Source organism: Typopeltis vanoorti, chromosome 8 (assembly GCF_054136105.1).
Source record: "Typopeltis vanoorti isolate ZY-2024b chromosome 8, IOZ_Tvanoo_1.0, whole genome shotgun sequence".
Taxonomy (NCBI): domain Eukaryota; kingdom Metazoa; phylum Arthropoda; class Arachnida; order Uropygi; family Thelyphonidae; genus Typopeltis; species Typopeltis vanoorti.
The window spans coordinates 57,999,177-58,017,318 of NC_143556.1; the positions used below are offsets into that span (position 1 = coordinate 57,999,177).

Here is an 18,142-nt window from a genome sequence, read left to right on the forward strand (position 1 = left end):
AGCCCACCCCCTTCCCAAGATTAAATCCTGAGTGCACCACTGGCTTGGACGTTGCCTGGATCAACAAAGTTCCACGATACCAATCGAGCGATTCCATACTCATTACCTAGTGGTGATATCTGCTTTAATTCTTCAGTCAGTTTCCCAATGCTATCTAAATCTAGCTTTTTCCATATAACTCACTATAGTATCTTGTCCATCGCTGTTCAAGTTTATCTTTATTCATCAATACTTTGCCTTTTTCATCTTTAACTGTATTCTGTTTTGGTTGCCACCTTCTATTAATGGTTCTAATTATTTTGTACACCTCCCTAGTTTTATGCTCTCCATATTACTATTCTGTATTATTGCATTGGACTTCTAACAATTTTATGTTATCTGGCTGAATGCTTTTTTCACTTCATTACATTTTCTTCTATATTGCTCCTCTATTTGTTCTGATGTATTCCTTCGTATCTTCAACATTCTTTTCTCCTGTACTAACTTCAATGTTTCTTGTCTAATCCATTTCTTTTTTATCTTCTTTTCTTCTGGTACTGTTTCTTCAACTGCATCTTTTATCGCCTTCATTACTCCTTTCACTCTTAGATTCGAATTTTTTTCTTTGTCCACACTTTTAAGTTTCTCCTCTAACACTGTTCGGCACCTTCTTCCTATTTCTGCTTCACTTGTTCTTGCTCTCTTCATTTCTGATGATAGGATTTATATTTTCTTTTTTAATTTCAACTTGATGTTCGCAATCACTAAACTATGATCTGAGTCTATATCCGCTCCTTGAAAAGTTCGACAATACCGTATTGATGTTATTCATCTTCTTTTAATCATAATGATATCAATCATGTTTCTTGGTTTTCTTATCATTTGATTGGCACGTACATTTTCCACATTCCTTTTGCGGGAATCTTGTGTTACAGATCATCATATCGTGGTCCTCAGCAAATTCTAACAGTTTTTCACCTCGTTCATTTCTTTCTCCGAAATCATATTTTCCCATGACACTTTCCCAACCATCATTATATATTCTGACTTTGGCATTTTAATCTCCTTCAATAATTAGTACATCTTGTTTTGATATTGTTTCTATTGTCTCTGTCAAACCTTTGTAAAATAAGTCAATATCCTCATTTGTGCTGTCAGATATGGGTGCATATATCTGGACTATGATATATATTAAATGGTTTTGCTTGAAATCTTGCTGCTATGATTTATTCATCGACTGGTTTGTAGCCTGAGAGTGTGCCTTTCTAGCTTTTTTTTGTTAAGAAGGAAACCAACTCCTGCTTCATGCTTGGTGTCATGCCATGACTATATGACTTCACATCTGTTTATCTTTCCTGCTGATGTCCATCGCAACTCTGTCAGTCGTACTATATCACACTGATATCTCTTCATTTCCTCGCGAAGTAATTCTAGTTTTCTTACCATCCAAAGTGTCCATACATTCCATGTTTCTACTGATAATAGTTCTGTTAGTTTCAGTTTCTGTTTCCTTTTGGTATCCCACTTTTTGATCCCACCCCTGATCGCTTGATTGGTATCATGGACCTTGTTGATCCAGGTGATGTCTGAGCCAGCATGTTGTAGCCATTGATCGTATATGAATCAGATGACAATCGTTTTTTTACTTTACGGTCAGAGCATCGACACTTATCTGACCGACCCTCCTCCTTTATCCATGCTTGCGACTGGCATGAGACCCCTAAGGATTCCATGGCGGCTTTTTGATTTGCTTCCTGGCAAATCAGAATTAACTTACAGCAGATATTATTCAGTGCCTTAAAGGGCTTAAGTTCATCATTAGATCCCGAAACATTAATGATTGACTTCGAGAAAGCAACTATCAACACTTATTTTTCTAACATATTTACGTCAACAACTATAACAGGTTGTTTATTTCAAATGGTGCAAAATCTATATTGCAAAATTGTTGCCATTGCTTTGAAGTCACACTATCAAATAGATGCTGAATTCAATACAAAAATTATATGCCTTCACAGCATTAGCATTTTTTCCAACGAGCGATGTTACTGGTGGATTTATTGAACTGATGATCTGCAGGAAAAAGTTAATTATTTATGCATCACCTCTTTTAATTTGCACAATTTTTAAATGATTTCATTATGTTTTGTATCACTGACATTCACCTTCATAAAATTTGGCTTTTTTAATGAATTGAGAATCCCTTTATCATCCATTGATTATTTACAAAAATTAATGCAAAATATCTTACAGCGAAAATGTTTACAGCAAAAATGTTGCGGCAAATTTTCCTATGCCGAAAATGTTTACGCCGAATTTTCCAGTCACGCTAAAACACTATGCTGGACCTTTGATAATGGAGTCCATATTGTTTCTTTCTCTCTTGTAAGGAAGAGATTGGAAAAACTTCTATATCTTGCAGTCAATGGGAAGCTCTTCAATGGCTCAGAGAGGGTTCCATCTCATCATCTTTGGGTCTGTGAAGGAACAAGAATGTTGCCTGGATGGGAGTATATAGATCTGGTTAGGGCTAGGAAAAATGCCCTTTTTACCAAGGCTCTTATAGCCCATGTTAGGCATAATATAGATACTATAATACATGTAGGACTAGATGTGAGTTGAGAAAGAGACTGTAACACATATATCTCAATGTTTTTAGAACACCAACATTAGAGTTAAAAGACATGATGTAATATGTGCCATTGCACTGCATCTAGAACAGAAAGTATGGTTAGTCAGAAAGGAGCCAAATATCAAGACTGAGGTAAGCATAAGAAATCCTGATCTTTTGACATCAAGAGATGATAGTGTTGTCATCCTGGATATTCATGTCTCTTGATTGAAATGAGACCTTGATCAGGCAAATGAAGATAAGGTAGATTATTATGCTTCAATTCCGGGTATTAAAAGACGTAATTTAGAAGGATATGACTTGCTACTGACTTTTTTTTTGTTGCTATAACTATTCAAATAGAGGTGTGGTGTGTAAAGTCCTATAAAGATTCACAGCTGTTAGGTCTTAGTGACCAAGACATCAAAATGCTTTTCCTCTGAGCCTTTCTAGGAACATTGGTCGCATGGAAGATAGATGCATGAGCAAATAATGAACAAAATACCTAGGGAAGGTGTTCATTAGGCTTTGACATATATTTGTAAAGAATGGATCAACAATATGTGGTTGATGTGTGCTAGTTCCTGCCTAGTGTTAAGGTACTGTAATGCGAAGAATTAAAAATAAATATAAAAGGACTTTAATGGCTTAGCAAAAGTTTCCTCTGGTATTCCCTTTAGCCTGCTTGGATAATTTCCTCTAATCAGATTTTGCTTTCCTTTTTGTGCTACATTCATCCACTCTTCTAGTCTGTACTTTTAAAAGCAGCACTTGCCAAATAATGTTACCATTTAACTCTTACGTGATTTACCTCCTAACGCAGGGAATGCAATACAATATTCCTTCAAACACACTTTGACCATTTTTCATGCACTATTCTCATCTTCTCTCTTACAGTTTATGATCCAATGTTATTTCTCCAAGCCACTTTTGAAATTAGTCTAATCAGCTTTCTGTAGTTCTATATCTATCCATACTTAAATTACTTAGTATGCTTAGCCACTTTCCATTAAAACTATTTGATTAGAGTGATCAATTAGTTTTAATGGAAAGTGAACCCAAAGGGAACATGGTGGGCCACATTGGTTATGGCAAATCCTCCAATGTTCATAACAGATCTAGCATTCTCAAACTCAAATGCCTGTCCATTATATACAGTTTTAGTTAATTATTTTGTAGTAGCTCCATAAATCTATTTCCTTTTTCTCACTTGTCCTTTCTCCCTTTGTTTATATCTCTCCGTATGTAAAATCTCGCATAATGATTACTTACTTTGGTCTCATTGAACAATACAAGTAATCATTATTTAAATTTTCTCTTGTTGGCTACTCTCTTATACCACATAATTCAAATGCTCTGCCTCTCATAAACCTGCTACAAAATTTTGCTCTTACTTGTTGCTGTTCTTCTGCCAACATCAGTTTTATTCCTCTTCAATTTCCACTCTCTCTCTCTCTCTCTCTGAGATAGTGAGAGATTAAATATTAGAAAGACTTACTCTAATACATATAATTTTTTGTGAAAGAGAGAAATATACATATTAAATATATATATTTCTCTCTCTCTCTTTAATATACATATTAAAGAGAGAAAGAGATTACATATGAATCAATGCCAAAAACTCTTTCTCCTGTTTGCTCATGCTTCTGAAATTAGTAAATGGGGCATTCCACTGCCCCTTAGGTGCATTGGTCCCATTTTCAATTGTGATCTGAGATACATTCATCCTACTGCAATATGCTGAAATTAAATAACACGTAACTCTATTTAACTATTTGATTTTTTTTCATTTCATTTCATTTTTTCATTTTCATTTTTTTTATTTTAATTTTTATTTATTTTATTTTTTTTAAGGAACCAACATTAAGGACAAATTATATGCTGTTAAAAGTGCATCCATTTTTGGGATCAGTCAACTGGAGTGATGTTGTAAGAAAATTTTATTATATGCCATTATATTATTTTATTAATTTTAATTTTATAATACTAAATCAGGGGTCTTCAATGCATGGCCTGCAGGCCACCTGTAGCCTGCAGAGCACTTTGCCATGGCCTGCCGGCCATTTTGAAAAAATAACTACTTAACATTAAAATGTGATTAAATAAAAAATAATTTCAATGAAGCCCTCGGATCACTGAACTATACTGCGGTATTTAGAATTGTAAGATGCTTTCCAGATTCACAAGGAACACTGTGCATTTGATACTTTACATAAAATCCTATAAAAATAAATATTAAATAGACATGCTTCTTCAGCCATCTACCAGCACCAAGCGGTACTTAAGTACTAGTACTAATGTCGCAGGTAGATGACTGAAGTAGTAGTTCGTTCGAGTGTGCTGTCTAGTGCCTTCCAGATGCATCTCTAAGGTTCTCGATACTTCGTTATTTTCATATAAATACAAGAGAATCTCATCCACAGTCAGTCATGAACAGTGTGATATTTATGTATAAGTGCATGCAGGTTCATCGTGTCAGCCATAGCCTATTGTGGTTTTATATTGCCAGAATTTTTTTCATTAGTGTGTGAGACAAATTCAGGGGATAATAACTGTTCCATGGCCATTTTGGATCATTTTTTGGGTTCACCTTCCATCACTATGGTGTCCATGAGTAAAAAGCATAAATCAAGTGATTCTTGTCGGGTTTTTAATAAAAAGTGGACCGATTTGTACTTTTTTGTGCTGATCGATGATAAGCCAGTGTGTTTAATTTGGCATGAGTCAGTATCAAAATAATAAAATATAAATCAACACTATGAGACAAAGAATGCATCCAATTTCGATCACCTTCAAGGGTAGCTTTGTGTGGACAAAGTGAACCCTCTCCAAATTGATTTAAAATGCTAGCAGGGTACGTTTGCAAGGTAGAGGGAAGAGAGCAAAGCATGCGTCAAAGTAAGTTATATAATAGCTGAAAAAATTGCTAAAAAATCAAAAGCCTTCTTGGACGGCTAGTTTGTAAACGCATGTCTCATCACTGCTGGGAAAATTCTGTGCTCAAATAATAAGGAAGTGTTTAAAAAACCAAGTTTTTTGGAATAGCTGTAGTACGACGTGTTGAAGAACTTGCCAATAACATTGAAGTAACTTTAAAAAAACGGTCATCCAAATTTACGTCATATTCACTTGCTTTAGATGAGAGCACAAATGTGAAGGATATAGCACTGGCTATCTTTGTCCATGGCACTGATCAACAATTCACTGTGACAGAAGAACTGCTAGTGCTCATACCTATGAAGGGAATGAGGAAAGGCACTGATATTCTTGAAGCCACCAAGAAAACGCTCCAGCATTTTAACCTCAGTTTAACCAACCTTGAGGGTGTAGTAACTGATGGTGCCCCTGCTATGGTGGGAAAGAATGAAGAGTTTGTTTTGCTGCTACGGAAAGAACTGGAACTAGAAGGAAAGATTTCATCGATTACCACTGTTTAATCCACTAGGAGAATTTGTGCATGAAAAACTACTGGATTTGAGAATGTCATGAAAGTTATTGTGACTGTCGTCAACATTATTTGGGCAAGAGGATTGAATCATCGTCATTTCCAAGAGTTTTTGGCCCAAGAGTGCAAAGCAGATCACGTGATTGGTTTATTATAGTGATGTGTATTGGTTGAGCAGAGGGATGGTTCTTAAAAGAATCTTTGACTTAAGGAGTGAAATATGGCAGTTCATGCAAACCAAGGGGAATCCGATTGCAGAATTCAGTGATCCGAAGTGGATGACAGATTTTGCCTTTGTGACCGACATCTCATTGCATATGAATGACCTAAATACGCAGCTACAATCCAAAGATCAACTGGTGCACTCTCTGTTTGATCACATCAACGCTTTTGTGGCCAAGCTCAAACTTTAGGAGGCACAACTCAATTTTCAGCTTCTCACTGAGTCCAACTGTTCTTCTCTTGATGAATACGCTGCAAAATTAGCCATGTTGTGAAGTGAGTTCGAAGAGAGATTTAGTGATTTTTGTAACCAACAGTCTTCTTTAGATTTATTTTCAAAGCCATTTGGTGTCAGTGCTGCCGAAATGCCAGGCTCAGTACAAATGGAGCTGCTTGAACTCTAAATCAACTATTCTTTGAGAGAAAAATTGTTCAGCGTGCCCGTGCTTACATTTTACAAAGACTACATTTCTGAGGATATATTCTCTAATCTTTGCTGGCATGCTTTGAAGATGTGCATTTCATTAGGTAGCACATACTTATGTGAACAGTTTTTCTCCAGAAACATCTCGAGAATACTCTGCGCATAACGACTCCCAACATTGATGCCAACATTGACAGGCTGGTCAAGGAAAAGCAATTGCTAAGTTTCCCATTGACATTGTAAAAAATGAATGTTTTCTTCATTAAATTATCTTTTTCAAGTATTGATTGTATTTACTTATCATGAACCTGACTCCTGCCTACACTCTTAAAGTGGAGTTTGTTTATTTTTATAGGATTTTATGTAAAGTATCAAATGCACCACGTTCCTTGTGAATCTGGAAAACATCTTACAATTCTAAATATCGCAGTATTTTTAATACTGTGATATTTATATGGCCTGCATTGTCTGAAACTTTTTAATGTGGCTCACTGTCTGAAAAGTTGACGACCCCTGTATTAAATGATTTAGCTAAGCAAGCCAAAGTAAATCCAAAAGAGTTTTTGTTATATAACAAGTGAAAGGAAAAATGATTATGGCAGAATGGGTTTAATTGGCTTTGGTTGAATAGGAAGGTACCAGAGGTAAAAGAAATAGTTGAGTTGCTGAATGATCATTTTGCAAAGGTGTATCATCCAGGTGGAGATTCTGCAGTTGCTGATGTGATAGAGACACATATCAGAATTGAGGTAGATGAACAGGATGTGTTCAGCATATTAAAAAATATTAATGTGAATACAGTAGAGACTCAGTGGCATGTCAGCTCATGTATTATATGAATACATGTGATTCATGAGCTGACGTGTATTACATGAATGTGCAAGAGAATTGGCATTGCCTCTCATGAAGGTAGTCAGTCTGAATCTCAGCTCTGCAGGGTTCCAGGGGAATGAAAGAGGGTAAAATAGTTCCATTGCATAAAGGTGGCTCCAAGACAAGAGGTAGCAAACTACAGACCAATTAATATATCAGGATTAGTTGTTAAAGTATTAGAAAAGTTGGTTAAGGATAAAATCCAACACTGGTTGGATAGTGATGCAATACTCTATAGTGGACAGTGCAGTTTTGTAAAGGGTAGGTCCTATCATAGTAATTTATTTGTGTTTTATAATAAAGTGGCAGCAGAATTAGATAAAAAGAAAAGTCTACACTATTATACTGCTGGATCTTGCAAAGGCATTTGACAGAATACCACATTTTTCTCCTCAACTTATTGGTGGGTGGATAGCATGGGCTGATGATAGTATTCTGTTTTGCACTGTTAGTTTGACTGTTTGGTAACTTCATCCATTTTTGATGTCACTCATGTATTGGATTCTTGGTCTCTATTTACCAGGCATTCCCACCATCATTCCCTCAATCAAATTTGTAGTCTAGTTTGAGTGTCCTATCATGTTATTTCTCCTTATTTCTAATGTATTTAGAATGATGCTTTTTTCTTCTGCTTTTCTTAATACTCATTCATTTGTAACTTTTTGTGTCCATGCAGTCTTCAGCATTTGGCACCATCACCACATCTTGAATGCTAGAAATCTTTTTTTGTCTCTTTTTTGGAGAGTTCAGGTCTCTGATTCATAGAGGGCCACAACTTCTAACAAAGCCTTTAATAAGATGCTTCTTTTTTCCTCAATGAACACACTCTTTGATGTTAATAGTGTTCTTTTCTTGTTAAATGCCTTTTTTACTTGTGCTATTCTTTATTATTATTATTATTCAGGCCTCCATGGAGTCAAAAGACTCATCGTGGGAGGTCCTTTCTAAGAAACACAAGTCTATCAAGACTCATCGAGAGAAGTCCCTCCTAGGAAACACAAAGTCTATCATACCACTCCTTAAATGCATTGACCGTTCTTGCTCTCACCACTCTATCAGGCAATGCATTCCATGGTTCAACCATCCTCCATGCAAAGAAACCACTCCTCAACCTCTTTCTCACAGTTTCCTTTCGTAACTTCCAGGGATGGCCCGTCATGACTCTTTCCCATTGTTCAACCAAGCGAAAGAACTCCCCAGTATCAACCCTGTTACCACCTCTCAACGGTTTAAAAGTCTCAATCACATCACCTCTCCTTCTATCGACCAAACTCTGCAGTCCACACTCCCTCAGCCGATCCTCATAACTAACATTGTACAGCTGACACCATCTTTGTTATCTGCCTTTGTACCCTTTCCACAGTTAATTTATCACCTTCAAATCCTGGGGACCAGATCTGAGAACAATAGTCTAAGTGTGGTCTGATCAGAGTCGTATACAACAGAATGATAACCCTTTTATCTCTGCAGGTCAGTGTCCTTCTCGTTATTGCAGCAATCCTCTGTGTTACCTTCACTACCTTTGTAATATGTCCCCTAAATTTCAGGTTTCTATCAATCATCAACCCCAAGATCTCTTGCTCCCCCTACTTCCTCTAGTTTAACTCCTCCCATAGAGTATACAGCATCCCATAGATGTGTCCCAAACTTCAAGACATTTTGCTACATTAAACTGATACCTCCATTCATTTACCCATCTATCTAGCTTATTCAAATTCTCTGGCAGGGCTACCACATCTGCACTATTACTAATAACCCTTCCCAGCTTTGCATCATCTGCAAACAACCGAATATCCCTTGCAATCTGCAGACAATGTCATTGATATAAAGGTTAAACAATATAGGTCCCAGTACTGAGCCCTGTGAAACCACACTTGTAACCTTTTGCTCCACCATACACAACTCTCTGATACCTATTGGATGGTGAATCCTGAATCCAGTTGACCAACCAACATCCAGACCCATGTGCTACAACTTGAATATCAGCTTATCATGTGGCACCCTGTCAAATTTCTTTGCTAAGTCTAGGAAAATGGCAGTATATGCATTTCTCTCATCTAATGCTCTTGTAACTTTATTATAAAAGGCTATCATATTGCTAAAACAAGAGTGCCCCTTCACAAATCCTTGTTGAATCTCACAGATAACATTACCCTCATCTGCCCAATGCTGTATACGGAGTACCGAATTGCAAGAAATTAATGAGCCTAGGGGCTTAGGGATAATGGTGGATAGCGAGTAGAAGTTCAGAGGACATATTACAAAATTTGGTAAAATAACTCAAGGGATTACTTGGATATTGAAAAACATGCTGACAAGTAGATAGGGAAATGGAAGTTTTTTTCACTTGGTTATGCTATTAATTGCCAAGAAATATCTATGTCTAGCTCCCACTGATGAGACCTCAATAAAGGTCTCATCAGTGGGAGAGTGATGATACACTGTATAGATTATACAGTGTATAATCTGTACTGATTATGCACTGTATTATATTTACAATTAAAATATTATATTTCATACAATCATACAGTACAAAGTAAATTCATTATTTACAAACGTTTTTAGTAATATTAATATTTTATTATATTACATAGGAATATTATTACATTATGCATAGTAATATTGATATATAATAAGGAGCCTCCATAGCTCAGTCAGTATAGACGGAACCATTTGGTTGGAAAGACTTGGGTTCAATTCCCATCAGTGGCGTGAAGAACCATTATCTGGTCTCTTTCGACTAAAGGTGAGTTGACCGGTTCTCATACAGAGGTAGAGGTTTTTTTATCTAGTTACTCGGGGTTTTCATCCCTCAAAACAGGAAAACTGATCCTGTGAACACACACGGCTACAGTTATGAAATATAATATGGCAAGGAAGGCAACAGGAAACCACCTTGCTCATAATCATCTCCCTAGTATGGTAGCATATAGCTATCCCCACCAGCCATATGGCTTAGGGAATAGGATAGGATATATAATAAGATTATTACACTATACAGGTATCCCTTGCTTAATATGGTTTTATTTAATGTGGGATTTGATTAATGCGGCGAAATTAATTGCGACAATCCCTTGCTACATGCGGCAAGAGTTTTGATTTACGTGCTCTTAAATTTACCGCACAAAAACATGAAAGCCTCATGGGATAGTATGATGACGTCATTCTTCTCACCAGCCTGCTCCATGAGCCTGAGTGCTAGCCAGTTACTTTGCTGCCAGCATTAAGAGTGGGTGTATTACAAGCTCCAATTGTTCTGCTGTATGTATTTACAAATTACTTCTTCGTAAATTTTACAGACCATTAATCATGTCTGAGAATAAGAGCAATCCCACAAGCAGTCATTAAATGAAAAAAAGAAGATTAATTACCTTAGATAGAAAACTTGATGTAATTAAAAGATTTCAACATGGTGAAAGTAAAATTAAGATCGGAAGCGAATTTGGTTTTAACGAGTCTACAGTTGTCTGGAACACTGCAATCAAAAGAGAATTCTAATTAGTGCCTATAATATCAAGGCCAAAGGCACTAAGGCTGTTTTCAAGACTTAAAGAGATTAAATATAAAGAAGACAATTGAAAATTCGCAGCTAGCAAAGGCTGGCTTGAAAATTTTAAATCTAGTGCTGAACTAAAGAATGTGAAAATAACAGGTGAAGATGCTGCATCTACATTTCATGCTGAGCTGCAGAAAATTATCAAAGAAAATGATTACGATTGCCACCAAATTTTCAATGTAGATAAAACTGGCCTCTATTGGGAAAAAAATGCCATCTAGAACTTTTATATCAATAAAAAGAAACAGTGCAGCCTGGCTATGAAGTAGCAAAAGATTGCTTAACTGTTATGCATGGAGGGAATGCTGATGGAGATTTTAAATTGAAGCCACTGCGGTCTATCGAACTGAGAACCCAAGGGCTTTAAAAGGATGTAACAAGAACTCTTTAGCTGTAATCTGGCAGGCGAATCAGAAGGCTTGGGCTACCCAAAGTCTATTTGAAGATTGGTTTAAGTCTTATTGGGATTGGGATGGGATTGGATAATATACCAGCTCGTGTTGTACGAGAAGCAGCTAAAGAATTGTCAGTACCCTTGACCATTTTGTTTAATTTGAGTCTCGGGTCTGGGTTAGTCCCGAGCGGGTGGAAAGAGGGGAAAATAGTTCCACTGCATAAAGGTGGTTCCAAGACTGCTGTTGTAAATTACTGACCGATTAGCATATCGGGAATCATTGTCAAGGTCTTAGAGAAATTAGTCAAGAAAAGAATACAGGATTGGATAGATGAGAATGGGATATTGTATGGGGGACAACATGGTTTTGTGAAGGGTAGATCATGCCTCAGTTACTTGCTCACGTTTTATAACACAGTGATGGCTGAACTGGATAGGGATAATGGGTTTACAGTGATACTACTGGACCTTGCCAAGGCCTTTGATAGGATACCACATGGAACCCTAATCAGTAAACTGGAGCAGATGGGGATAGATATAGGGTTGGTGAGATGGATAGGAGGGTGGTTGAAGGAGAGATACCAGAGAGTTGTTTACTCAGGAGTGGAGTCTAAAAGACGTCTTGTGACTAGTGGAGTGCCGCAGGGCTCTGTTCTTGGACCACTGCTTTTCAATTTGTTCATCAATGATATTGGAAAGGATTTGAGAGGAAGTGTTCACTTGTTTGCTGATGATGCAAAGTTGGGTAGAGCAATTGTGAGTGCACAGGATGTCAAAATTTTACAGGATGATTTGGATAGTTTGGAGGACTGGGCTACGAAAAATGGATGTCAATTTAATGTGGCAAAGTGTAAGGTTATGCACTTTGGGGTGAAAAGAATAGCAGCAGTATATTGCATTGGTGGAACCGTACTCCAGGAGATTGATGAGACCAGGGATTTGGGAGTGTTGGTGGATAGGGAGTTGAAGTTTAGGGGGCACATTGCAAAAGTGACTAAAACAGCTCACCAAATCACTTGGCTTCTGAAAAATACTTTAACATGCAGAGACAAACAAGTTGTTGTTCCTCTGTATCGAGCCTTGATAAGACCCCATCTGGACTTCTGTGCCCAGTTATGGGCACCAGGGTTTCTTCGTGATGGGGAGGAAGTGGAGAGGGTCCAGAGACGAGTGACCAAGATGATAGCAGGTCTGTGGAATGAACCTTATGAGAATAGGTTGAAGATTTGTGGGTTGCAGAAATTGAACGATAGGCGAAGGAGGGGTGATATGATTGAGACATTCAAATTACTGAAGGGTTTTTATAAGATTGATCCAGAAGATATTTTTGAAAATATGACTGGTGGTGGGAGGATTAGGTGCCATGCATGGAAGCTGGGCAAGAGTGTGGTTGACAAGGGTGTTAGAGCTAGGTTTTTTACTTGGAGAGTGGTGAACGAGTGGAATAAGCTTCCAGAGTCTGTTGTGGGTGCTACTACCTTGAATGAGTTCAAGGCAAGGTATGATAGATACTGTGTGAATGTTGAATAGTTGTTCTTGACATGATGTTAGGGCCTCCCTCGATGAGTCTGTCGACTCCTTGGAGTTTCCCGGAACAACAACAATAATAATAATAATTATTATTCTATCCAGGCCTAAGACTTTGTCATTTTTAGCTCAGTTTAGTGCGCATTCTACCTCTGATCTTAGAATGCATGGACCTTCCATTTGTTCATAGTATTTTCTTGTTTCTGTCTGTTATCAGTAAAGAGTTCTATATATTTCGCCCATTCTTGTATTTTGTAATACTTTTCAGATATTATTTCTCCCTTTTTTGTTTCGAAGGATACAGAATTATTTTTCCTTAAATATACCTGAGGTCTCTTTCAGCTTGTTGTGTAGATAAAATTCTCATAGACAGGCTTCTACGTTGGTTATGTATTACTATAAATTAAATTACACTTTAATAAATATTTCCGATATTTTGGTAACGTCATGTTGCCATCTTAAAAAGGAACTTACAACAAAAGGCACATGCACATAGGCACTACAACACAGTAACCTAGAATGAAGTGATGAAGCTATTGTTCTCCTAAAAGTCCTGATGGTGCCCTCTAGCAGGCTAAGTAGGTGTTTACATCAGTAGACCTTCAGCCCAACGGCCAAGAACACCTACTTAGCCTGCTAGAGGGCACCATCAGGACTTTTAGAAGAACAATAGCTTCATCACTTCATTCTCAATTACTTACTGTGTTGTAGTGCCTACGTGCACGTGCCTTTTCTTGTAAGTTCCTTTTGAAGATGGCAACGTGACGTTGCCGAAATATCGGAAATATTTATTAAAGTGTAATTTAATTTTTATTCGTATCTACATTTGTCAATTCCTTAAGTGACTTAGTAATAGATTAAAATTTTATCCTTTTCCTGTAGAATTTCTATTTCTTTACATTTTTTATTCATTCTGATTTCTTTTGCTTCTTTGATCTTGCATTTAATAATTTTCTGAACTTCTTTATATTTTGTTGAACTATGATTTTTATATGATCTGCATTGATCCATGAGAGAATGAATTTCATCAGTTATCCAATCTTTCCTTTTTTTTTACTGCTCTGTTAGGACACAAGGCGTGGTACATTTCTCTATGAAGAGAGATTTTAATTTGTCCCATGATTCATCAACCCTCATGATATCATCATTCTTGATAAGTGCTAGCTCTTGGTTCAGATCTTGACTCAGTTTGTTTCTTATCTCTGTGTTTTTTAATTTTCCTAAATCAAACCTTTTTTTGTTGATGTTTCTTAAGTATAGTTTTCAGTCAAAGTTTTAACTCTACCACCAGTAGGTTATTTTATAAATCTTATTCATTTAGAATAAGATTTATAAAAGACTAAGAACATTATTTGAGTAATTAAGTATGTTTGAGTTTGTGTGTGTCTATCTTACATAAAGTAATGGAATGGAAATGATATATTAATGAATATGAGTTTCCTCTACTTTTCTCCAAACTTATCAAGAATTTTAGCTTAGATTACATGCATAGTAGGGTAATGTGGTTTATGGAACAGAAATGATATACACTTGGTCGTCGCCTTACGACCGACTTCCGTTTTGGCTGACTGGTTGTATGTCGGCCATATATTTATTAACAATATTCTTTAACCTTTCTAATCTTTTTATCATCTTTATAATTTATTCTTATAATCTTTTAAATTTATAATTATATCTATTGTACATAATGTGAAAAAGAATATTGTACATACTGTACTGTAAATACAAAAATACAATCTGAAATTAATGTAAAAATTAATACAAACGAAATTTACAAAATCAGTTTTTAATCTTTGCTTGTGCTGGGTTGTGGATCATCAGGGTCATGTTCTTGGGTTGAGGTAGGAGATGTTCTCTTGACGAGGAACATGCTGAGCTTTGTTTGAACAGTTTGTTTCTTTTTTTCTTCATATATCTCACAATAACAATGCACAGCATCTTGAATGATACGTTCAGCCTTTGTGAATCGTTCGACATTAGGGTCCATTGCTTCGAAACTGGCGAGAGCTTTATTCAGTTGCAAAAAAGAATCTGATAAACTCTTTGCAATGAATTTCTTTTCTGGCTCCTCTTCTTTCTCTTCTTCCTCTCTCGCTTTTTCTTCTGACACTCTCTGTGCTTCCAATTCAATCAATTCTTCATCCGAAAGTTCTTTTATTTCACAATCTAGCAACTCCTCTACATCTTCTATTTCACATTCTAATTTAAGATTTTTTGCAAGTTTAACTATTTTTTCTGTAATCACTTCCAGTTCCTCTCCTTTTTCAAATCCTTCAAATGTTACTTAAATTAAGGAGATATTAAATCCTACATAGTTTTAAAACCGAATAAGAAACTCAAAGATTGGAATCAGAGAGTTTCTTGCCGAATATAGTAAACTATAAAGTATCGGCGACACTAGCGTTAGCCAATGCAAGTGATCCTAGTACGTAGTACAATACTGGATGACTCGTTGCAAAGGTGGGGGAAGTTCAGATCGCTATTCTTAGGTATTTTCCATAATGTAAAAACACATTTCCTAGGAAATGTATGCTGTTATTACATTATGGAGGGAGGTCACTACCCAGACCGGTTTCAGCCTTTTTTAGGCTTCATCAGTGAGTAGCTAGGCCTAATACCAAAGTGTATAGCGAAAAGAACTTATGTACTCTGCGAACGAGTTTTCCAAACAGGTGCAACCATTAAGTTACTTAAGTATAAAGAGCTAATAAGCTTCATTTCGGCAATGAAAACATTACTTAAATTAAGGGGATATTAAATCCCACATAGTTTTAAAACCAAATAAGAAACTCAAAGATTGGAATCAGAGAGTTTCTTGCCGAATATAGTAAACTATAAAGTATCGGCGACACTAGCGTTAGCCAATGCAAGTGATCCTAGTAGGTAGTACAATACCGGACGACTCGTTGCAAAGGTGCGGGAAGTTCAGATGTATTCGCATAACATTTTAGACACTTTTTCCAAATTCCCGACATACAATTCTTTGTTACACATTCCCATGCGGTCGAAATATTCTTGATACACTGAAGAATGTTGTACTGCTTCCAGAAGTCTTGCAAAGATAAATCAACATCAGAATCTATCGCTTCAATGGCTTGTGCGAATGTCTTTCTGAGGTAGTGAGCCTTGAATGCTGAAATAGCATCCTAATCCATGGGTTGAATGAGAACGGTTGTGTTAGGCGGCATAAAAAACACTCTAACATCATATTGTAGGTTGTCCAGATGAGGAGGGTGGCCATGGGCATTGTCCATAATCAATAAAATCTTGAAAGGGATACCTCATCATCATCATCAAATTCCTGCCATGTACCCTCAAGGGGTGTACAGGATATGATAGTACTACATGAAAAAAATTACATCATTATTAATTTCCTATCTACAATTTTCCTCCAAATCAGTCTGTTACTTGTCAACACTCCAATATTATCAGATCTTATATTTCTATCGTCTAAAGCACTTTGTACCGTATCAATCCACCTATATCTTGGTCTTCCTCTCATTCTATATTTTGGTTTAACCAATAAGAATACAATTTGGTCGGCTAAATCCCAAATTGCCAGCCCATCCTCGTCCGTTCAGTATCCAAATAGATACCCAACAGGGTGCACCACGAGAAGGTGAGGATTGGACATTAGGTCAGAAGCCCTGGTCGGTTCTCCGCATTCCTTTAAAGGCTATGTGGAGGTCTCCTCTCAGTTATACAGCTTTGACCCTTAATTCATGAGCCTGGGGAATAAAGCAGTTCATGAACCAGTCTTCGAACAGTGCTTGAATCATCTGAACTTTAGGGTTTGAACGGTAGTAAACAGGCAGTGTGTGTTTGTTGATGTGCTTAAATGCACGAGGGTTTTCTGAATGATAAATGAGAAAAGGCTTCAGCTTAAAACCTGCGGCATTCCCACCAAGCAACAAAGTCTACCAATCCTTAAAATCTTTGAATCCTGGCATCCTTTTTGCTTCTTGGTGTACGTACGTACAATTAGGCATGTTTTTCCATTGCAAGCCGGTTTCATCTATGTTAAATATTTGTTCTGGTAGATAACCTTCTTCTTTGATTAAAGAGTCGAAACTATCAACGAAATTTTGTACTTCATCTTCATCTGCACTTCCTGCTTCTCCTGTGACATACATTATGCAAAGCAAATCGTTTTTTGAAACGCTTAAACCATCCAGTACTAGCCTGAAAATCTTCTGCATAATCGTCTCCGCCACGTGATTTTAAACTCTGAAACAGACTTCTAGTCTTCTCTTCCACTGTGCAAAGGCTCGTGGGCATAAGCACAATTTCAAACATAAACAACAATTTCTCCATTTCATGGGTCCCTGTCGTTGTTTGGTTAAAATTGTAGACTTCATAGGTGTGGAAACCTTTCACAGCTTCCTGAATTCTTTCTTTGTCCTTAAGTATCATTGATACCATGGAATGTGATGACTTCAAGTCACTTCTATCGCATTGACTTTTTTTCCGCCTTCATACTTCTGGATAAATTTCATTTTACACTCTAAATCAATAGTTTTCCTTGACTTCTTAGCTGGCGTATCTGTAGATGAAGGCATTTTCCTTTTACTAGACATTTTATGGGTAGTATTTCAGTAGAATTTTAATTAATATACCACACGCAACAGATGCTTGAAAGCGACTGAGTGTATGTGAGAGATAGTTATCGTATGTGGGTTATCGTACAATAACTATCATATCCCATAGTTATTGTACGTGCAGCTGCCTGATTTATTATTAATTAATTAATTAATTAATTTTTTTTTTTTGTGGTTGTAAGATAATATTTATGCAGACTGTCATAAATCGCATAGGTCGTAAGTCGACCAGGTGTATTTATGAAAATGAGTTTGATGCTAATGTTTGCAGTAAATGGATGATAAATTATTCAGCAGAGTAATCCAGATTTCAAAGCTTGGGTTAGCTTTTCTGAAGCCAGTGGGATTAATGATTAACTAAACTTTTTTTTTTTATTGTTTGTTATGATTAACATGTTTTATGTGAAGCATATAGTAACTGTTACAGTACTAAGTGTGCTGATACAATTTTCATAGTTCGGCTTTTAATGTTCTGTAACCATTCAGATGTTTTACCTTATATGGCAAATTGTT

The 18,142-nt window shown here is 36.6% G+C and overlaps 1 protein-coding gene across 3 annotated transcripts in view; it reads left to right on the forward strand.

The window, feature by feature from the left end:
* LOC150104019 (uncharacterized) overlaps positions 1-18,142 on the forward strand; it is a 116,065-nt gene that overhangs the window by 76,940 nt on the left and 20,983 nt on the right. For all 3 annotated transcript variants that reach the window (XM_090396982.1, XM_090396980.1, XM_090396981.1), the window contains exon 5: positions 4,445-4,519. In XM_090396982.1, the coding sequence (XP_090253108.1) occupies positions 4,445-4,515 (71 nt within the window). In that variant the 3' untranslated portion in view covers positions 4,516-4,519. The remainder of the gene's footprint in view (positions 1-4,444; positions 4,520-18,142) is intronic.